This window comes from Erythrolamprus reginae, chromosome 10 (assembly GCF_031021105.1).
Source record: "Erythrolamprus reginae isolate rEryReg1 chromosome 10, rEryReg1.hap1, whole genome shotgun sequence".
In the NCBI taxonomy this organism is placed as follows: domain Eukaryota; kingdom Metazoa; phylum Chordata; class Lepidosauria; order Squamata; family Dipsadidae; genus Erythrolamprus; species Erythrolamprus reginae.
In genome coordinates this window covers 9,937,245-9,960,243 of record NC_091959.1, presented here as the reverse complement: position 1 = coordinate 9,960,243, position 22,999 = coordinate 9,937,245, and the positions used below count along the sequence as shown (strand labels likewise).

The 22,999-nt window shown below is 42.3% G+C and overlaps 1 protein-coding gene across 1 annotated transcript in view; it reads left to right on the top strand.

Moving 5' to 3' along the window:
• Positions 1–22,999, top strand: part of SHC4 (SHC adaptor protein 4) — a 56,644-nt gene that overhangs the window by 22,978 nt on the left and 10,667 nt on the right. The window contains exons 3-6 of the mRNA XM_070762083.1: positions 15,653–15,716; positions 17,542–17,661; positions 18,026–18,079; positions 20,048–20,099. Coding sequence (XP_070618184.1) covers positions 15,653–15,716; positions 17,542–17,661; positions 18,026–18,079; positions 20,048–20,099 — 290 coding nt within the window. The remainder of the gene's footprint in view (positions 1–15,652; positions 15,717–17,541; positions 17,662–18,025; positions 18,080–20,047; positions 20,100–22,999) is intronic.

Below are 22,999 nucleotides of genomic sequence, written 5' to 3'. Positions count from 1 at the left end.
AGATTATCCGGGGGGAGAAATCAATAACCCTAACCCTAACTCTAATATTTATATTTATTTACTTATTTACCTACATATAACTTCTAACTTTTCATTAACAATTCCATGGAATCCAGGAAGTGATCACCTTGGCGTCCTTAGTAACCTGCCGGTGACGTCAAAGCTCCGCCCCCGGAATCTCTTCGTGGGAGGGATTCCCCAGCTCCTTCAAAGGGAGGTCTTCACGTAAAAATAAACATTGTTATTTTTATGAAAAAGGACACCGCAGCGGCGCTGCAAGCAAAGGGCGGTCCTTTCACGTAAAAATAAACATGTTCACTAATTGTAATGCATTTATGTATAGAATATTATGAACGAGTCTTCTCTTTTTTTCTAATTTAAAGATTTCCTTTTTCTCGGGACATTCACAAATGTAGCCCCATCTGTGCTCGGTATTAGACTAATAACACATCACACACAAAACCCCCCAGAAAAGAATGTAATCAGTTGTTTTTCGTTTTACATAAAACATGTTGGTTTAATTATAACTGTGTCTCATGTTTTATTAAATTGCTCTCGGGCTGAAAAAGCAGCTTTCTGGAACTAATTGTCAATTTATCAATGTCATGACAGATAATATAAATAGAACCCCATCCCTGTCCTTATCTCAGTTCAGGCTAATAAATATCTAATAGTTAGGAAAATAAACGATTGCATTGCCCGGTTATATGAAGCAGAACATGTACTGTATATATTATTATTTTTATTATTATTTATTGGATTTGTATGCCGCCCCTCTCCGTAGACTCGGGGTGGCTAACAACAGTAGTACAAAACAGCATGTAAATCCAATACTAAAACAGTTAAAAAACCCTTATTTGTAAAAACCAAACATACATACAAACAAACAAACATACCATGCATAAATTGTAAAGGCCTAGGGGGAAAGAAGGCTGAGTCAACCTTGAGCCGGTGTTGAGATTTGAACCGCTGACCTTCAGATCTACAGTCAGCTTCAGTGGCCTGCAGTACAACACTCTACCTGCTGCGCCATCCTGGCTCTCTTTATTTATTTGTTTGTTTGTTTGTTTGTTTGTTTGTTTGTTTGTTCGTTCGTTCGTTCGTTCATTTATTTATTATTTATTTATTTATTTATTTATACATTCATTTATTCATACATTCATTCATTCATTCATTCATTCATTCATTCATTCATTCATTCATTTATTTGGCGGCAGAGGTGGGTTTTAAGGAGCTTACGAAAGGTGAGGAGGGTGGGGGCAATTCTAATCTCTGGGGGGAGTTGGTTCCAGAGGGCCGGGGCCACCACAGAGAAGGCTCTTCCCTTGGGCCCCGCCAAACGACATTGTTTTGTTGACGGGACCCGGAGAAGGCTCACTCTGTGGGACTTAACCGGTCGCTGGGATTTGTGCGGCAGAAGGCGGTCTCGTAGATACCCTGGTCTGGTGCCATGAAGCAGTGATAGCGAACCTATGGCACAGGTGCCACAGGTGGCACGCGGAGTCATATCTGCTGGTACGGGAGCCGTTCCCCTAGCTCATCTCCTGTGTGCATGTATGTGCTGGTCAGCTGATTTTTGGCTTGCACAGAGGCTCTGGGAGAGCGTTTTTGGCTTCCAGAGAGCCTCCAGGGGGATGGGGGAAAGCGTTTGTACCCTCTCCTGGCAGTGCAAAAACGGGCGCTTCGCTGGCAACAGAAGTCCGGAGGCGGGGCATCCCAGTGGCGGCGGCTTGGGTTTGCAAGGTGAAAATAGTTTGGAAGAAGAGGCAAAAAAAATCTTAAACCCCGGGTTTGTATCTCGAAAAGTTTGTATGACGAGGGGTTTGTAAGACGAGGTATCACTGTATATCCATCCTAAGATAAAATACAGGAAATAGTATAAGTGCTCACAGTCACTCATGCTCTCATCACCTCAAGGCTCGACTACTGTAATGCTCTCTACATGGGGCTACCTTTGAAAAGTGTTCGGAAACTTCAGATCGTGCAGAATGCAGCTGCGAGAGCTATCATGGGCTTTCCCAAAAATGCCCATGTCACACCAACACTCCGCAGTCTGCATTGGTTGCCGATCAGTTTCCGGTCACAATTCAAAGTGTTGGTCATCACCTATAAAGCCCTTCATGGCACCGGGCCAGGGTATCTACGAGACCGCCTTCTGCCGCATGAATCCCAGTGACCGGTTAGGTCCCACAGAGTGGGCCTTCTCCGGGTCCCATCAACAAAACAATGTCGTTTGGCGGGGCCCAGGGGAAAAGCCTTCTCTGTGGTGGCCCCGGCCCTCTGGAACCAACTCCCCCCGGAGATTAGAATTGCCCCCACCCTCCTTGCCTTTCGTAAGCTCCTTAAAACCCACCTCCGCCATCAGGCATGGGGGAACTGAGATATTCTTTCTCCCTAGGCCTTTACAATTTATGCATGTTATGTTTGTTTGTAGGGATGTTTGGTTTTACAATAAGGGTTTTTTAGTTGTTAAGAATTGGATTTATATGATGTTTTTTATTACTGTTGTTAGCCGCCCTGAGTTTACGGAGAGGGGCGGCATACAAATCCAATAAATAAGTAGGTAGGTAGGTAGGTAGGTAGGTAAGTAAGTAAGTAAATAAATAAGTAAATAAGTAAATAAGTAAATAAGTAAATAAGTAAGTAAGTAAGTAAGTAAGTAAGTAGATAGATAGATAGATAGATAGATAGATAGATAGATAGATAGATAGATAAATAAATAAATAAATAAATAAATAAATAATGCAGACTAGGTGGACCATGAGGTCTTTTTCTGTCGTCAGTCTTCTTCTATGAGCATCTTTTAATACAAAGAATTCAAATTATTCTTTGCATGAGAATTTGAACATTGGCCTATTTATTTTATCTTTTCATCATGTCCCTGTTTTATCTCCACGCTAGTGACTGAATTGTTATCAGATGGAGACTGGGATTTGATGGTTGGCATTAAGTAAATGTCATATTCTGGTGCCCCACCAGTTTCAGACTTCAATTCAGCAGCCAGCACATAGCCCGAGGCTGGAAATTATTCCACTAATATACTGGTCATTGTTAATATCGTGTCTGCCGCATGAATATTCCAAAACCACAGCAGGAAGCAGTCAAGACAACTCATAGTTGCCCCAGGGCTATTTAAGCAAAAAACTATATTGTGTTGAGATCTCATCTGGAGAACTATGAGTTTCCTCGAATTATGTACTGGCAAAGGGAATATTTGACATTTTAGGCTTTACAGAAAGCTGGGTGACTAAGTTGTTTCCTTATTACACTCAGGGTTGTTTGGAGTTGCGCTTGTGTTTCATGCCATTGCCTTTAGGGAAGAATCTTCTGCATAATTCAATTGGCTGAGTTGCTTCATTGCTCAACCGTAGCACGTCTTGACCACGGTTTGCTGAATAAACCAGGATAGCTAGAACCGTGCAACATTAAAACAGAAACCAGATGTGCACTGGGCTACCCTGTAAGCTTGAGGGAGCAAGAAAGTAAACAAGATGGAAACAAGATAAGATAGAAATAATTAAAATGATGAGTGGAACAGCTTTCCTCCAGAAGTTGTGAATGCCCGAACACTGGAAGTTTTTAAGCAGATGTTGGATAACAAACAGAGCTTTAAGCTGATTGGCAGGGAGGTCAGAGGGATGCCCCCACCGTAAATGCCTGATTGGTCAGATTGTAAGCCCCACAAGCCATCGTGGGGCTTCCCAGATTCGCACACGTTTCTACAACACTCCGTGGCCTGCACTGGCTGCCGATCAGTTTCCGGTCACAATTCAAAGTGTTGGTTATGACCTTTAAAGCGCTACATGGCATTGGACCAGAATACCTCCAGAACCGCTTGCTACCGCTCGAATCCCAGCGACCGATAAGGTCCCACAGAGTTGGCCTTCTCCGGGTCCCGTCGACTAAACAATGTTGTTTGGCGGGCCCCAGGGAAAGAGCCTTCCCTGTGGCGGCCCCGGCCCTCTGGAATCAACTCCCCCTGGAGACTAGAACTGCCCCCACCCTCCTTGTCTTTCGTAAACTACTCAAGACCCACCTATACCGCCAGGCATGGGGGAGTTGAGACACCTTTCCCCCAGGCTCTTTATATTTTATGTTTGGTATGTATGTGTTGTTTGGTTTTTAAATATGATAGGGTTTTATTGCTTCTTTTTTAATATTAGATTTGTTCGCTATAATATTGTTTTTATTATTGTTGTGAGCCGCCCCGAGTCTTCGGAGAGGGGCGGCATACAAATCTAATAAATTATTATTATTATTGTTGTTGTTGTTGTTGTTGTTGTTGTTATTATATTATTATTATTATTATTATTATTATTATTATTATTATTATTATTATTATTATTATATGTTCCAAGGCGCCAGAATAGAAGCTTTAGTTCTCAACATCCTGGGAAATTTGTCTTTTCCCATGGTTTTAAGTGACCCCTGTGAAACAGTCATTCGACCCCAAAAGGGGTCCCGAGTCCCGACCCCCCAAGTTGAGAACCACTAATCTAGAGGCTGTAACCTCTGGATGTACTTGGACTCCATGTCCCATTGTACATCATATGGCCTTGCAGGCAAGGGCTGTGGTTGTAGCCATAATCCAACTGTATTACGGACGACCACTGCATGAATAAATTGGAGGGTTTCATGTATTCCATGTGATTTATGGGCCCAGAATTGGCTGTGTTTGTATAACCTGTTAGGCTATAACAGTCATTATAAATCACCGTGGCTCGGTGCATGCCTTCTGTTAAAGCATAAGCCGCAGTTCCCAATGCATAATGGTTGGGTAGCCAAGCATAATGTGTGGAATAAGTTATTATGGGATTGCTGTTGGCCTGTTCACTCCTAGGTATATGATGGAGCAATGCAGTGATGGGCTCCTACAGGTACGGTCAGGTTCGCAGAACCGGTAGAAAAAGTTTGAATTTTTTTTCTTTTTTTCCCTTCTGGGCTCTGGGTATTTTTTCCCCCTATCTCAGTAAATGAGGTTGAATGTGTATAATTTTAGAAGAGCTGTGTGTGCGTGTTTGTGTGTGTACATATACACTTTACATAGTGGATAATGTATATTTTTGTGTGCCTGTGTGTAATATGTATGTACACATATGGCTTATATACATAGAATTAAATAGTAGATTTTGGATGTTCAATAATAGTAAATAGATAGGGAATTTTTTTTTATTTATTTATCTATCTATCTATCTATCTATCTATCTATCTATCTATCTATTTATCTATTTATCTATTTAGTTAGTTAGTTAGTCCAATACACAATACATATTGAAGAGAATAGACATGAAGTATTATATATAAAGAAAAGATATAAAAATAGAGGAGAAGATATATGAAAGGAAGAAAAGATATATGAGATAAGGAGAGACAATTGGACAGGGGACGAAAGGCAGGCTAGTGCACTTATGTACGCCCCTTACTGACCTCTTAGGAACCTGGAGAGGTCAATCGTGGATAGTCTAAGGGAGAAATGTTGGGGGTTAGGGGTTGTCACTACTGAGTCCGGTAATGAGTTCCATGCTTCGACAACTCGATTGCTAAAGTCATATTTTTTACAGTCAAGCGATTAATATTAAGTTTGAATTTGTTGCGTGCTCTTGTGTCGTTGGGGTTGAAGCTGAAGTAGTCACTGACAGGCAGGATGTTGCAGCATATGATTTTGTGGGCAATACTTTAGATTGTGTTTTAGGCGTTGTAGTTCTAAGCTTTCTAGACCTAGGATTAATAGTCTGCTTTCGTAGGGCATTCTGTTTCGAGTGGAGGAGTGAAGGGCTCTTCTGGTGAAGTATCTTTGGACATTTTCTAGGGTGTTGATGTCCGAGATGTGGTATGGGTTCCAGACAGATGAACTGTATTCAAGGATGGGTCTGGCAAAAGTTTTGTAGGCTCTGGTGAGTATACAAGGAAATTGTATCTCCTTGAAGCGAGGAGAGGCTAGGCACAAGTTGAAAACAACCCCTGTGACAAAAATTGCTTTGTGAGTGTCCCCAATCTTGCCTTAATATGATGCGTGAGCCCAGTTCTAAATCTTGGAAATGGCCAGAGGAGTTCACTTGAGATAGGAGCCGTCTGAAATTGCAGAAACGATTTGTCTCAAAGGCTAAACATTTCAACTTTGTTATTGCGTACAATCGCTTTCTGTTCCATGGGGTAAAAGGCAAGGACTTCTGGGCCCTTAAAAGCCCAACTTCAAGGGGATTCTTCTTTCTTGACATCAGCCCACGTTTTCTGCTCTCGACTGAACTTGGCAAAACAATAAACAAAGTCAAGCAGTGTTGTTGCCCAGTTGCTGTTTCTCCTGGGAACAAAGCTGGACTCTCCACTGTCTAGAGGCACACAATCTTGGAAAAGTGGGGGTGGGGAGGCATTAATTCCTTGACCTCCAGGAGGGATCCAATGGTTTTTTAGTTTTTTGGGACAAAGAAGGTACCACTTCCAAAAATATGGATTAGAACTACAGTGATACCTCGTCTTACAAACCCCTCGTCATACAAACTTTTCGAGATACAAACCCGGGGTTTAAGATTTTTTTGCCTCTTCTTACAAACTATTTTCACCTTACAAACCCACCACCACCGCTGGGATGCCCCGCTTCCGGACTTCCAATGCCAGCGAAGCACCCGTTTTTGCACTGCTGGGATTCCCCTGAGGCTCCCCTCCATGGGAAACACCACCTCCGGACTTCCGTGTTTTTGCGGTGCTGCAGGGGAATCCCAGCAGCGCAAAACTGGGCACTTCGCTAGCAACGGAAGTCCGGAGGTGGGGTTTCCCAGCGAGGGGAGCCTCAGCGAAATCGCAGCATCACAAAAACACGGAAGTCCGGAGGTGGAGTTTCGAGGACTGTTTTTGCGATGCTGCAATTTCGCTGAGGCTCCCTTCACTGGGAGTTTCCGGTCACAATTCAAAGTGTTGGTTATGACCTATAAAGTCCTGGCATCAGACCAGAATATCTCCGAGACCGCCTTCTGCCGCATGAATCCAAGCAATCGGTTAGGTCCCACAGAGTTGGTCTTCTCCGGGTCCCTTCGACGAAACAATGTCACCTGGCGGGACCCAGGGGAAGAGCCTTCTCTGTGGCAGCCCCAAACCTCTGGAACCAACTCCCCCTGGAGATTAGGGCTGCCCCCACCCTCCTTGCCTTTCGCAAACTTCTTAAAGCCAACTTCTGTCGTCAGGCATGGGGAAATTGATTCCCCTGGGCCCTCACTGCTTCATGTAGGGTTTGTAGGAGATGTATGATTGTTTTTTATATTAAGGGTTTTTAAATTGTCTTTTTAAACTATTGGATTTGTATTGTTTTGTTGTTGTAAGCCGCTCCGAGTCTCTGGAGAGGGGCGGCATACAAATCTAATGAATGAATGAATGAATGAATGAATGAATGAATGAATGAATGAATGAATAAGGTAAGAGGTCATGTGGTTAGTAGAATTCGAGACCAAGGTATAAAGAATAAATTAGAATTACTTTATAGATACAGTGGTACCTCTACTTAAGAACGCCTCTACTTAAGAACTTTTCTAGATAAGAACCGGGTGTTCAATATTTTTTTGCCTCTACTTAAGAACCATTTTCTATTTACGAACCCAAGCCTGGAAAAAATTCCCAGGAAATTTGAGAGTGGCACAAAGGCCCGGCCAGTTTCTTGCCATTCCCTCTGGGTTTCTCTCTCTGGCGCAGTGTATGAGAGGCAGCCTCGCGCCGGGTGTATAGGAGACACCACCTCAGAGTCCCTCTTTTTGTTTTAAGCCTTAAAGATTTGGATTTTTTTGATTCCTCTCACCTCACCTTCTTCCTTTGGCAGCGACTGTCCTCCTCCTCTTCTTCTTCCTCCTCCTCCCACCCAAATTCCGATCTTTTATTTCTTTCCTAATGGGTTTGCACGCATTATTTGCCTTTATATTGATTCCTATGGGAAAAATTGCTTCTACTTACAAACGTTTCTACTTAAGAACCTGGTCACGGAACGAATTAAGTTCTTAAGTAGAGGCACCACTGTATACTACTCTTAAGTTAAAATGGTATATAGAAAATATTTATTTATTTATTTATTTATTAGATTTGTATGCCGCCCCTCTCCGTAGACTCGGGGCGGCTCACAACAATAACAAAGACAATGTAAGAACAAATCTAATAATTTAAAAAGCACTAAAAACCCCATTATTAAAAGCACACATACGCACAAACATACCATGTATAAACTGTATACGCCCGGGGGAGATGTCTCAGTTCCCCCATGCCTGATGGCAGAGATGGGTCTTAAGAACTTTACGAAAGGCAAGGAGGGTGGGGGCAGTTCTGATCTCCGGGGGGAGCTGGTTCCAGAGGGTCGGGGCCGCCACAGAGAAGGCTCTTCTCCTGGGTCCCGCCATATGTCCCCATTTTGGTGGAGTGGTATGAATGTTGTTCGGTGGCGGGCACTTTGAACATTGAGCACATTGTTATTGTGTTGTGTGAATGTTTTACTGTTATCCTGTTATTATAAAAATCAATAAAAATTATTTTAAAAAAACAAAAAAAAGAAAGACACTATTGTTGTGAAAGATTGAAGGCAAAAGGAGAAGGGGACAGCGTGAGGAGGATGGCAGGGTCAGATAATGCTATCCCGCTAAGTAATTTTCCCCTCTGGCCAGGCCTGCTATGGTCCATGGGGTCACAGAGAGTTAGGCACGACTTAGTGACTGAACAACAACACAACAGCAACAAAGATCCCTTAGTGCTTAGCAAGCAATGTTCTTTTGGAAAAGCAATGTTCTGTTGGACAATAGTGAGAACCATTGGGGAGCCATTTTTTTTTTTACACAGAGTGGAAAATTACCGAGCGGGATAGCAGTTTCCAAAAATCCTGATATTTTTCTCCTCTCAAGAATGAGAATCCTTGTTAATGGGGTTACTTGGGCCTTACTCATTCCACCCAGTGGGTTTTGGAGGAAGTAATTGAGTATTCATCCTTTGCCAAAAGTTAGTTGCCTCCACTTTCCCCTTATTTCATTCAGCCTTTCTCCGTTCCGTTCACTCCTGGGCTCCTGGATGGCTTTCATGAAGTTTTTTTTATTTAAAAAAAATCTTAATAAAGGCCAATTTAATTGCTGAGGAATCTGGCAAGGCTTTTTCTCTCTCATTAGCTGTTTATAGGATGGGAGTAAAGCTGAGCTCCATTACAATGAATACATTTATTTACATCCTGCTAGTTCCCTAAGAGCACCCAAGAGATTAGCGGTAATAATAAAACCCATATAATTGCACCAGTTTTAAAAAAAATAAAAGGCAAGGATATAATCTTGTTTTCAAAGCAGTAGGAAAATATATTCCGTGTTTGAAAAGTCTGGACACCGGTAGTCTTAAATCAAACTGGTTTATTCATGGCAAGAGAGAATACAAACACTGGAACGGTAGAATTGCCGGAATGAGGGCAACGGCTAACCCGTTGCCCTTTTATACTCTTTTTAACGCGGGCTTTTACCAACTGACACACATTTAACTTTCGCGGCTATTTTCTGAATAGCCGCGTCTTAACCAATCGCAGATTTTCTGCGAATATTTTTAAACAAACACAACACCCCTCCCTCTTCGGCTGAGACCATGATTACGTGTTAATCCACGTCACATAGTCCTGCAAGCGGATTGGTGGTTTCACAGATCTCTGGGACCTGCGCAGTTCATTTTGCTGGGAGCTGCTTGCCTGGACGGCTGGCTCCGTTGCTCCGCTAAGGCTAGTTTCTGACGGGCCTGGTTGCGATGATGCATTTTGATCTTCGCCGGCCGCCAGGGGCAACAAGCAGCCATCGCTGGAGTCTCGAGGTGGTTCTGGTAAGTCCTCTATTGGTTTGTCTACAGTAGGTAAAATGTCTGGGTTAGTCTTCATTCTTTTGCGTAGTTGGTCGACATGCCGATGCCAACTGCGCCCATCTGTTAATATTACAACGTATGTTTTTAAACCTGTTTTATCCAATACTGTGCCATCTTTCCATTTATCGTTTGAATCATAGTCTTTGGCATAAATTAAATCCCCGATGTTAAACTGTCTCTCACTTTGCATTTTTATTTCTTTTTGGTCATTCTGGTAATTTGGGTGAATTCTGTCTAATTTAGAACGAAGGTTTCTGCCCATTAAAAGTTCTGCCGGGCTTTTGTTTGTTGACGCTGACGGCGTAATATGCTGAATGGTTAAAAATTCATCAATTTGTTGTTGCCAATCTCCTAGTGGTGCTTTGTTTAATGCTTCCTTTGTGGTTCTAACCATTCGTTCTGCTTGCCCATTAGCTTGGGCAAAATGAGGTGGAGTGAGCACATGTTTTATGCCCTGGTCTGCAAGAAATAGTTCCATTTGACGGGCTGTTAACTGAGGCCCGTTGTCAGATACCAAAATGTCTGGGATACCATGTGTGGCAAACATTTTCCTTAATGCCTTTATAGTTGCACTAGTAGTTGTGGATGCCATGAGTTCAATTTCCAGCCACTTGGAGTATGCATCCACAACCAGTAAAAAGGATTGGCCCCTGATTGGTCCTGCAAAGTCAATATGTATTCTAGACCAGGGCCCTCTTGGTGTTGGCCACTCTGATGGTGTAACTTTTGGTGGGTTGGGTCTTGTTCTCTGGCAGGGTATACAACCACCCACCCATGACTCTATGTCCTTGTCCAACCCTGGCCACCATAAATGACTTCTGGCAATAGTTTTCATTTTGACTATTCCTGGGTGACCTATATGCAATAACTGCAATGCTTGCTTCTGTAAGGCTTTTGGAATAACAACCCTGTCTCCCCACAATATACAATCTTTTAACACATTTAATTCAAACTGTCTATTCTTAAAAGGTTGAAATTGGTTTGGTTGTTGTTCAATTGGCCATCCCTTTAATATCCATTGTTTAATATATTTCAAAATTGGATCTGCTTGTGTCTGATTGGCTATTTCTGTTGCTGTTAATAACGTTTGTTTACTAGATTCAATTAATAAAACGCTTGAGGCAGGGGCTGGATCATTGACTAATTCTGTTTGGGGGCACCTGCTTAATGCATCAGCATTTCCTATGTCTTTCCCCCCCCTGTGGATTAATGTATAATTGTAAGCGGCTAGAAAAATAGTCCAGCGAGTCATGCGAGGAGAAAGAAAGGCGGGAGTTTGTTTGTTTCCCGCCAAAATGCCTAAAAGCGGTTTATGGTCGGTGATTAACGTAAAGGGCCGACCACAAAGGTAATAATGAAAACGTTTAACTCCAGCGACAAGGGCTAACGCCTCCTTGTCGAGCTGGGAGTAATTCCTTTCAGCTGCCGAAAGAGTTTTAGAATAATAGGCTATTGGGGCTTCTGTGCCGTCCGGAAAGGTATGGCTGAGGACGGCTCCTATGCCGAACGGTGAAGCGTCGCAGGTTAGGGATAAGGGCATAGCTACATTATATTGCACTAGGACACTATTGGAGGAAAGTAAATTTTTTACTGCTTGGAAAGCGGCTTGTTCTTTTGGTCCCCACGTCCAGGCAGAGTCTTTCTTTAGGAGGTTATGAAGCGGTTCTGCTACCGTCGCTTTCTGTTTAAGAAAGACGGAATAAAAGTTAAGGAGTCCTAGGAATGCTTGTAAGTCTGTCTTATCTGAAGGGGTGGGGGCATTTCTTATGGCATCAACTTTGTCATTTGTGGGGTGAATCCCAAAACGATCTATTGTAAACCCCAAGAATTCAACTTTGGGCACAGCCCAAGAACATTTGTCTGCTTTCAAATGGAGTCCTGTTTCTTTAAATTTGGTTAAAACGCGCCTGATTCTGTCCCATAACTCAGATTTGGATGTGGCAGATATTAATACATCGTCGAAATATGGAACGACCCCAGGAATATTATTTAAAATGCGTTCCATCAAACCCTGAAAGATACCTGGGGCGGTAGAGACTCCAAACTGGAGCCGGGTGCATTTAAAGGCACCTCTATGAGTTACGATTGTCTGGGCTTCAGAGGTGTCTTGATCTACGGTGAGCTGTTGATATGCCTGTGCCAGGTCCAACTTCGCGAAGATGGACCCATTTCCTAAGGTGTGCAAGAGTTGTTGCACTACTGGGATTGGATAGGCATTATGCTGTAGTGCTTTATTAATCGTGGCTTTATAATCTGCGCAAATTCTAATAGAGCCATCCGGCTTAACGGGCGTTACAATAGGAGTTTCCCATTTAGCGTGGTCAGTGGGAACTAAAATGCCCTGAGCTATTAATTTGTCCAATTGTTCATCCACTTTAGGCAAAAGTGGAATGGGGATTCTGCGGGGCTTTAATCGGATGGGCGAAATATTTGGGTCCAAATTAAACGAAATGGGGCTGCCTGTATATTTACCCAGAGCGCTAGAGAAAACTTCGGGAAATTCTTTCAATAAATCATTTGGGTCAAAAGAGTCACATACATTGTTAACCCCTGAAATTTCAATACCTAAAGGTTGTAACCATCGAAGTCCCAGTAATGAGTGTTTAGGACCGTCAACCACTAACAGAGGTAAAAACCCTTGAAATTTTTTAAACGCAATAGGAACATTTAAGCATCCTAACACTGGAATTGAATGGCCCTGAAAATCACTCAAACCCGGTTCCCACGGTTGCAAGTCAGTTTGTTTTACACGAGGTAAATATAATTTAAGTTTTTCCCAAGGCATTATGGAATGTCTGGACCCGGTGTCTAATTCCATTTGGCAGGGGTGGCCGTTGAGGAAAAGAGAAACAAATAGCTTGTTTTCCGCAGCGGGAAAATTGCAGTTTACGGAAGAAGGGGAGTTACCTCGTTGGTTAGAAGAGGGCGAGTTGTCAGCCGGGCGGGAAACGTTGCGCGAAAACGGTGGTCGTCGATTCCTCGGTGAAAAATAGGGTCGTTGGTTTTGTTGAGTTGCTGGAGTTGGGTTGGCGGCGCGGCAGACTTCGGCGATGTGGCCGCGGCGCTGGCAACGGCGGCAGTAGGCGTCCTTGAAATGGCAGCGAAAACGAGGGTGGTTTCCGTTGCAGCCGGCACATCTGTCTGCACGGGAGGCTTCTTTGGCGTCGTGGTCGGAGGCTCTTCGGATTTGGAGACAGGTGTCGTCTGGAGTAGCGGATTCTGAGTGTTTTTCATCAGAAGGGCAGGCGTGCCAAGGTGATTCATCAGGAATGTGATGAACGGTTGAGGTTGCGCGTTTAATTTCGGCAACAGATGTTTCAGATACCTCGGAGGCTTTTGCTGCCTTAAGAATGTCTTGGAGAGAGGCATCCTCATCAACTAAGTATTTCTTCTGGAGCGTGATATTGGTTAGACCGAAAATAAGGCGGTCCATGAGCTGTTCCTCTGGATCCTTGTATTTGCACTTCGGGAGGAGTGCGCGTAGGCGAGTTATAAAATCGTTGGTGGATTCTCCGTCCGCTTGCCTCATCTGAGCGAATTGATGGCGGTATACGCGGACAGGAGTCGTCGGCTGATAATGGGCGGCAAGTTTTGCTTGTAGAGTTGACCATGCGACGGTTTCCAGGGTGTCTGGGTCAACGAGTGTAGAGGCTAGGCTGTAGACTTCTGTGCCGCAATAAGCGAGGAATATAGCTTTCTTCCTCTCGTCATCGGCGTCATGTAGATTGCTCGCTTTCAAGAAAAATGTAAATTTGGACATATACGAGGTCCAAGCTTCCGTCTCGGAGTTGAATACGGGCGGCGGTGGAGCCATGGCCGAGTTCATGGCTGCGTTAGCGGGAGTTCGACCTCTTCGTCGCCACTGAAAAGTCTGGACACCGGTAGTCTTAAATCAAACTGGTTTATTCATGGCAAGAGAGAATACAAACACTGGAACGGTAGAATTGCCGGAATGAGGGCAACGGCTAACCCGTTGCCCTTTTATACTCTTTTTAACGCGGGCTTTTACCAACTGACACACATTTAACTTTCGCGGCTATTTTCTGAATAGCCGCGTCTTAACCAATCGCAGATTTTCTGCGAATATTTTTAAACAAACACAACAGTGTTTAAACCTATTAGCCTAGTAAGGTTGTCCAGATAAGAAGTACTTATTCTGTGGTTTACATTCCATTCCTGAAAGCGCCCCTCTTTTCCTTCAATTTTTTGTTGCCCAGAAGGATGGACGAGACACATTTGACAGTCCTTCTCCTTCAGACTCACATTTCTTTGGTCAGACCATTGTCCATTCTTAGGCTCTTCCTTCTATCTCCTGTTGTGGTTGGCTCTGGCCCAGCTCCTGCCCCAGGGAATGGGGAGGTGGATGCAGGGGAAAATTCACCATGTCACAGGTCTGTGTTATTGCCGACAGAATCAGTTCAGAGTTTAGCTTCCTCGGACGAAGAAGAAGGTGGGAGTGACTTGGCAGAGGAGGGCTTGGCACACAGCCCAGACAGTCAATCTTCCTTATCTTCTAGCTTCAGATGAGGACATTTTGGACCCACGCAAGCAAAGAATTATGGAAAGTGGGTTGATGGGATTAGAAGGATAGGATAGATGGGTAGAGAGGGATAAATGGGGATGGGTGAGTTGATGGGATGGAATGGAGGGATAATGGGTGAGGATGGATGGATGGATGTGAAGAAGATAAGTAGAGATGGTTGAATGGGGATGGATGAGAGGTGGCTTGATGGGATTGGATGGATGGATAATGGGTAGGGGTGGATGGAGGGATGGATGGATGGATGAGTGAATGAGTGAGGTAGATGGGTAGACATGGTTGAATAGGATGGATGGAAGGGTGGGTTGATGGTATTGGGTGGATAGATGATGGTGAAGATGGGTGGATGGATGGATGGATGAGTGAGGTAGATGGTAGAGATGGTTGAATGGGGATGGGTGGGTGGGTTGATGGGATTAGATTGATGGATGGGAATGAATGGGATAGATTGCAGATAAATAGATGGTAAATCGATAGGTAGCTGATAACTATCTGGATTGATTGATTGACTGAGTTGGCCTTCTCCCGGTCCTGTTGACTAAACAATGTCGTTTGGCGAGCCCCAGGGGAAGAGCCTTCTCTGTGGCAGCCTCGGCTCTCTGCAACCAACTCCCCCCGGAGATTAGAATTCCCCCCACCCTTCCTGTCTTTCGTAAACTACTCAGGACTCACTTATACCACCAGGCATGGGGGACTTGAGACACCTTTCCCCCAGGCTTTTTTATATTTTGTTTTATGTTTGGTATGAATGTGCTGTTTGGTTTTTAAAATAATGACAGGGTTTTATATGTTTTTAATATTAGATTTGTTCCACTGCTATATTGTTTTTATTGCTGTTGTGAGCCGCCCTGAGTCTTCGGAGAGGGACGGCATACAAATCTAATAAATAAAAAAAAATAAAATAAACTAAGCTTAGGCCAGTTACTCTTTCTTTCACATCCAAACCTACCTCGTAGGATGATTTGGGGACAGAATTGGAAGAAGTGTTGTCTATATTGCTTTCAGCTCTTAGACAAAAGATGGTCCAAACATCTGGAAGCACCAAGCTGGGGAATCCCATGCAACATCAGTAGTGGAGGAAGCCCCTAATGAGACCCCGCATACAAAGTATTATTCTAAAACCACAAATAATTTAAATCTCAGAAAGAAAGATGGATCTCAAGTTCTATTCAATGCAGCATGGATCCTTGATTGATGGTTTCTCTCTCCTCCGTTTTTGAAGTAAATCTTTCCCCATTTTGGGGGGTTGTTGTTTTCTTCCAGGGAAGCAATAAGTCGCCTGTGTGAAGCGGTGCCAGGAATACACGGGAACACAAAGAAACGGAAGGTAAATTTATCTTTGATGCTTGACTAGTTTTTTGAAGGGAAAAAACCTCCCTCAAGGGTAAACCTTAAGAGGCTTACCTTTTACTTGAATTATCAAAAAATATATCTGAATGTCTTTGGGACCCCTCATATAATGCGCTGCCATTCAATCTAATGAGAAACCTTGCAAATATGTTTGGTTTTCTGACATTGTCAACTTGCCTTCCATTGAGGACCTGTATACTGGATTGGGAGTCATTGCTCACAGTCACTCATGCCCTCATCACCTCGAGGCTCGACTACTGTAATGCTCTCTACATGGGGCTGCCTTTGAAAAGTGTTCGGAAACTTCAGATCGTGCAGAATGCAGCTGTGAGAGTAATCATGGACTTCCCCAAAAATGCCCATGTTACACCAACACTCCGCAGTCTGCATTGGTTGCCGGTCAGTTTCCAGTCACAATTCAAAGTGTTGGTTATGACCTATAAAGCCCTTCATGGCACCGGACCAGATTATCTCCGGGACCGCCTTCTACCGCACGAATCCCAGCGACCAGTTAGGTCCCACAGAATGGGCCTTCTCCAAGTCCCGTCAACTAAACAATGTCGTTTGGCGGGACCCAGGGGAAGAACCTTCTCTGTGGCAGCCCCGGCCCTCTGGAACCAGCTCCCCCCCGAGATTAGAATAGCCCCCACCCTCCTTGCCTTTCGTAAGCTCCTTAAAACCCACCTCTGCCATCAGGCATGGGGGAACTGAGATATTCTTTCCCCCTAGGCTTCTACAATTTATGCATGGTATGTTTGTATGTATGATTGGTTTTTATAATAATGGGTTTTTAGTTGTTTTAGTATTGGATTGTTACATGCTGTTTTTTATCACTGTTGTTAGCCGCCCCGAGTCCACGGAGAGGGGCGGCATACAAATCCAATAAATAAAATAAATAAATAAATAAATAAATACTGCAGGAGTCAAAAAGAGGACTGTGAAAATATTTACTGACCCATCGCATCCTGGATACAAACTGTTTCAACTCCTACCCTCAAAACGTCGCTACAGAGCACTGCACACCAAGACAACTAGACACAAGAACAGGGTTTTTTTCCTGAACGCCATCACTCTGCTAAACAAATAATTCCCTCAACACTATCAAACTATTTACTATGTCTGCACTATTATTACTACTAGTTTTTTCTCATCATTCCTATCAACCATTTCTTCCTACTTATGACTGTATGACTGTAACTTGTTGCTTGTATCCTTAAGATTTTTATGATGATCATTTCTTAGTTGTTTATTTCACCCCTATGACAATCATTAAGTGTTGTACCTCATGATAGAATAGAATAGAATAGAATAGAATTTTATTGGCCAAGTGTGATTGGACACACAAAGAATTTGTCTTGGTGCATATGCTCTCAGCGTACATAAAATAAAATATACATTTGTCAAGAATCATGTGGTACAACACTTAATGATTGTCATAGGGGTCAAATAAGCAATGAAGAAGCAATATTAATAAAAATCTTAGGATATAAGCAACAAGTTACAGTCATACAGTCAACATGGGAGGAAATGGGTGATAGGAATAATGAGAAAACTGGTAGAATAGAAATGCAGATTTAGTAGAAATTCTTGAGGAATGTAACTTTTCTTTTATGTACACTGAGAGCATCTGCACCAAAGACAAATTCTTTGTGTGTCCAATCACACTTGGCCAATAAAAAATTCTAAGGTGTCCCACGATACTTCTGGCAAGAACCTTGCAACAAACATCAAGCAAGTGAAACCCTTGACTGCTGTTAGGTGAAATATGAAATAAGAAATCAAGATTCTGCTTGTCTTTCCAGCCTCCGGCTAAATTTCTTTCTCCTGTGCTTGGCAAAAGCAATCTTCAGTTTTCTGGCACCCATATAAAATTGACCATCTCAACAACCAGTCTTACTTTATTGAACACCGACAGCCAGCAGGTAAGGGGTTGGTCCTCCAGGCTCCGATGCAAGCAGGACTAATGTTTTGCTATACCTTGTCATGAATTATTTTGCTTTTGAATGAACTCCATTGCAATACCTTAACACAGTGATGGTGAACCTATGGCAGATGGAGACTTTGGGTTTCATACAATAGCCCGAAGCTATGGGTTTATATGGCCACTGGAAGAATTTGTCTGTTCTAAGCATTTGGTCTTTCTTCTCTGCTTTTGGGTGCTTTTATCTGACTATCTCTGGTGGTCTGTAAGCAGAATTTATCAATTCTCAATACGGTGAGTTTTTGCAGAGATAATTTTCCGATCATTTCTGGCTAAGCCATACTTTTCTTCTTTTTCCTTCCCAGATTATTGCAAACCATCATATGCAGTCCATTTCATTTGCCTCCGGAGGGGATCCAGTAAGTATGGAGCAGTGGTTCCCAACCTTTTTTTGGCCATGCCCTGCCTAAGTGTTACACCAACACACCGCAGTCTGCATTGGTTGCCGATCAATTTCCGGTCACAATTCAAAGTGTTGGTTATGACCTATAAAGCCCTTCATGGCATCGGACCAGAATATCTCCGGGACTGCCTTCTGCTGCACGAATCCCAGCGACCGGTTAGGTCCCACAGAGTTGGCCTTCTCCGGGTCCTGGCGACTAAACGATGTCATTTGACGGGACCCAGGGGAAGAGCCTTCTCTCTGGCAGCCACGACCCTCTGGAACCAGCTCCCCCCGGAGATCAGAACTGCACCCACCCTCCTTGCCTTTCGTAAAGTTCTTAAGACCCATCTCTGCCGTCAGGCATGGGGGAACTGAGACATCTCCCCCGGGCCTATACAGTTTATACATGGTATGTTTGTTTGTGTGTATGTTTGCTTTTAATAATGGGGTTTTTAGTGTTTTTTAAATTATTAGATTTGTTCTTACATTGTCTTTGTTATTGTTGTGAGCCGCCCCGAGTCTACGGACAGGGGCGGCATACAAATCTAAATAATAATAATAATAATAATAATAATAATAATAATAATAATAATAAGCATCTGTAAAATCCTAATGCCTCCCCCTTCCCCGGTATCATATAATCCTTACTATTCAAAAAGTGAACTCCTAGTCATGCGTAAGGAAGCCTAAACGGCTTTTAACTTGGTTTAAACAAGGTTCCAGTTGCCCCCATTAAAAATCAAATTGCCGCCCTGTGATTTGTGGGCCAGTAATGGGCTGTTCCCATTGCGGACCACTCTATAGAGTGGAAGAAAATTCTGGAATGTGTGCGCCGCTGTGTGCTCCGGTGGGCAGACGCGCCCCACTGTGCATGCGCCCGCACCCAAATCTCCTATGAGGATGTTCGCGCAAGTGAGATTTCGGTGGTTTTCGCTGTACTTTTGCTTCTGCGCGTAAGCAAGAATATCAGCGAAAATCAGCAATATCTCACTCTCGCATGCGTCCTCATAGGAGATTTGGCTTCTGCGCATGTGCAGGATGTGTGCGTGCCGACACATGATGCCAGGAGCACATTGGTAGTGCCGACAGCAGGTAACTGTCCACTGGCGTGGGCCACGCATTAGGAACTACTAGTATAGAGGTTTCAATTGAAGAACATGCTGGAAATGCAATGCAATTATGCATGAGAGATAACAGAATCAGTGTCAGAGCAGAATTTGGCATACATTTCAATGATAGAAGACAGCATATTGAGGATATTAAATGATTCAATTCAATTCAATTCAATTTATTAGATTTGTATGCTGCCCCTCTCCGAAGACTTGGTGCGGCTCACAACAATAATAAAAACAATATTATAGTAGAACAAATCTAATATTAAAAAAAGCATATTAAACCCTATCATATTTAAAAAACCAAAACAACACATTCATACCAAACATAAAACAAAGTATAAAAAAGCCTGGGGGAAAGGTGTCTCAACTCCCCCATGCTTAGCGGTATAAGTGAGTCTTGAGTAGTTTATGAAAGACAGGGAGGGTGGGGGCAGTTCTAATCTCCGGGGGGGAGTTGATTCCAGAGGGCCAGGGCCGCCACAGAGAAGGCTCTTCCCCTGGGGCCCGCCAAACGACATTGTTTAGTTGATGGGACCCGGAGAAGACCAACTCTGTGGGACCTTATCGGTCGCTGGGATTCGTGCGGTAGCAGACGGTTCTGGAGGTACTCTGGTCCAATGCCATGTAGGGCTTTAAAGGTCATAAACAACACTTTGAATTGTGATTGGAAATCGGTCAGTCTTCCCCTTGTTTTAATTTTTTTATTATCTTTTTAAAAAAACCTTCCTTTCTTTGACCATCGAAACCTAGTAGATATAGACCGGCCATTTAGAAACATAACATGCCTATTAAAAATACTTATTGCTTTTGTTTTATGTTTATTTTAGGATACTACAGATTATGTCGCTTACGTTGCTAAAGATCCTGTTAATCAAAGAGGTAAACACAATAATTTCTTGAGGAAAATCTGGGGACGAGGGTATCTTTTCTTTCTTTTTAAAAAAAAAAATAATTTATTGATTTATTGAAAGGGGAACGGGGAACAGGGAGTACAAAAAATAAGGATGGCAAAAGGAAAAGTACACATATCCAATTAGCATCTGTAGTATATACAGTGTTCCCTCGATTTTCGCAGGTTCAAACTTCGCGAAAAGTCTATACCACGGGTTTTCAAAAATATTAATTAAAAAATACTTCGCGGGTTTTTTCCCTATACCACGGTTTTCCCCACCCAATGACGTCATATGTCATCACCAAACTTTCGTCTGCCTGTAATAAATATTTTTTTTAATAAACTTTAATAAATAAATATAATAATCTGAATGGTTGCTAAGGGAATGGAAAATTGCAATTTAGGGGTTTAAAGTGTTAACGGAAGGCTTGTGAAACTGTTCGTAGCCAAAAATAGTGTATTTACTTCCGCATCTCTACTTCGCGGAAATTCGACTTTCGTGGGCGGTCTCGAAACGCATCCCCCGCAAAAAGCGAGGGAACACTGTATAACTTAGTGTATATCAGTTCATAATATTAGACTAATCCTAGTCGTATTAAATTCAAGATTTACAATTGGAATGAGAAAAGACATATGTCCAAATAAAATCCATAACTTATATTACTTATTGTTTGTCGATTCAAAGTAATGGACTATAAATAGCCATATTACATTCAAAGTTTTAAACTGTATAATTCTTTATCTAATACATATAATGATTTGAAGGTGAGATTAGTAAAGTATTATAGTTATTAGTAGATATGTGAAGAGGTGAGATTTGGGGTGGGGAAGGGACGGGTAGTGGACGAGGAAGGGCATATAAATCCAATAAATCTAATCTAATCTAGTACCTGCAGAATAGCAGGCATTGGTGTATAGCGACTTGTTGTTTGTGGTGTGTGGTGAATATAAGAGATAAAGATAGATCGGAGTTAATTTGTTAGTATTTGTGCATGAGTATCAGTAGGATTAAACCCAGTGTATGGAAATCAATATTTTCGATTGTATGTTAGTGTTTATGGCTATCCAAAATTAACAACAACAAAACAAAAAAACAACGACTAAATTACTCACCTTTCATCCAATACTTGACAACAAAATCCTAAATTAAACACCAAAAAAAGAAGACGAGGGTATCTTTTCATTAGGAAAATTATTTTTTAAAAAATATTTAATTTCTCTATTAACTCAATATTTATCTCCTGAGTATGAATTCAGTGGGAAAGTTTCTTATTTAAAAAATAAGAATGAAAATGCAAAGCTCTTTGCAGTCGTTCTTCCTAATTTATCGTTATAAAAGTGCCCTCTGATGGTTAAGATAAGGAAGTGTGGCTAAGAAGGAATGAAATCTCCATCAAATTTCATCACAACCTTTTTCATAGGCCAGGAATTAGCACAACTATCGAAATGTGATTTATTTTTTGCAAGCCAAAGGCATGGCACAGTATCTGGAACATTTTGTGCTGTAGCCTTTTCAAACAGCTGCCCTTCATATGGATTAGATTTTAATCACCCTGATCCTACAAGCCATGCTTTTAATCCAAAATTCAGTAAATAAAACAAAAGGAAAAAGCGAAAGGCTTGAGACTGTTGGGTTGTAATTCTAAAAATACAGGTAGTCCCTTGTACTACCTGTATTTTTTTTAAAAAAATTAATTGATCCCAGCATTATGGCTGGAAGTCATAGTAGCTGTTAGACAGATCTCCTTGTGTGACCAGAATTTTATAACTTTTTTTTTTTGGTGGTTATTAAGCAGACACCAGAGTTTTATTTATTTTTATTTATCTATTTTATTTATTTGTGTTGTCAAGTACATTTTGGAGGTATGTAAAAATATAATAATATTCATACACATGATACAAGTAAAAAAAAGAAACATTAGATATATTAATATTCATATACATGATACTAGTAAAAAAATTAAAAGAAACATTAGTACAGGGGACGGAAGGCACACTGATGCACTTATGCATGCCCCTTACTGACCTCTTAGGAATCGGGAGAGGTCAACAGTAGATAGTCTAAGAGTAAAGTTTTGGGGGTTAGGAGATGATACTACAGTGTCTGGTAGTAAGTTCCATGCATCAACTACTCGGTTACTAAAGTCGTATTGCCTGCAGTCCAGTTTGGAGTGGTTTACATTAACTTTGTATCTGTTGTGTGCTCGTGTGTTGTTGTGGTTGAAGCTGAAGTAGTCGTTGACAGGAAGGACATTGTAGCAGATGATTTTACGGGCTATGCTTAAGGCGACGTTACCCAATCAGTGTTTTTTTGTCAAAAATGGCGGGAAATGGCCAACAACACCCTCAAAAATCATGGTCCTGTGACAATGAGATAGCCGAAGCATTTGTAAAAGTGATGGCCAGTTGCCAAGTACTCAAAAAGTGATCACTCCAGGGTTCTGCCATGTTTCAACTGCCCGTAATTACAGGGTAATTAGTCCAGGAAGCCACACACCACACCATAAAAGGACAACCCAAAAGTTTTTATCAACAGAAAAACAGAAACAGCTCCCTTTTTAAATGTCAAAGGGATTTTCTGGTACACACAAGGCACAGGTGAAATGCAATCCAATTGCTCACCCAATAACTGGGAAATTGAGTCCAATTCTAAAGTCCAGAGAGTCCACACACAATCTTGAACAGCACAAAAACCACGATCTTGACAAAACAATGAATCAGATAAACTGCCATGAGGCTAAACCAGCACGTTGTTCTTTTTATTTGTAGCACTAATTACAGCAGCCCCACCCAACCACAGGTGGCCTCATTTTCTCTTGTAATAATCCTTCAGTTGTTGTCTCCTATGCATCACTCTACGCATGCGTGGATGTGTCATTAATTCTTG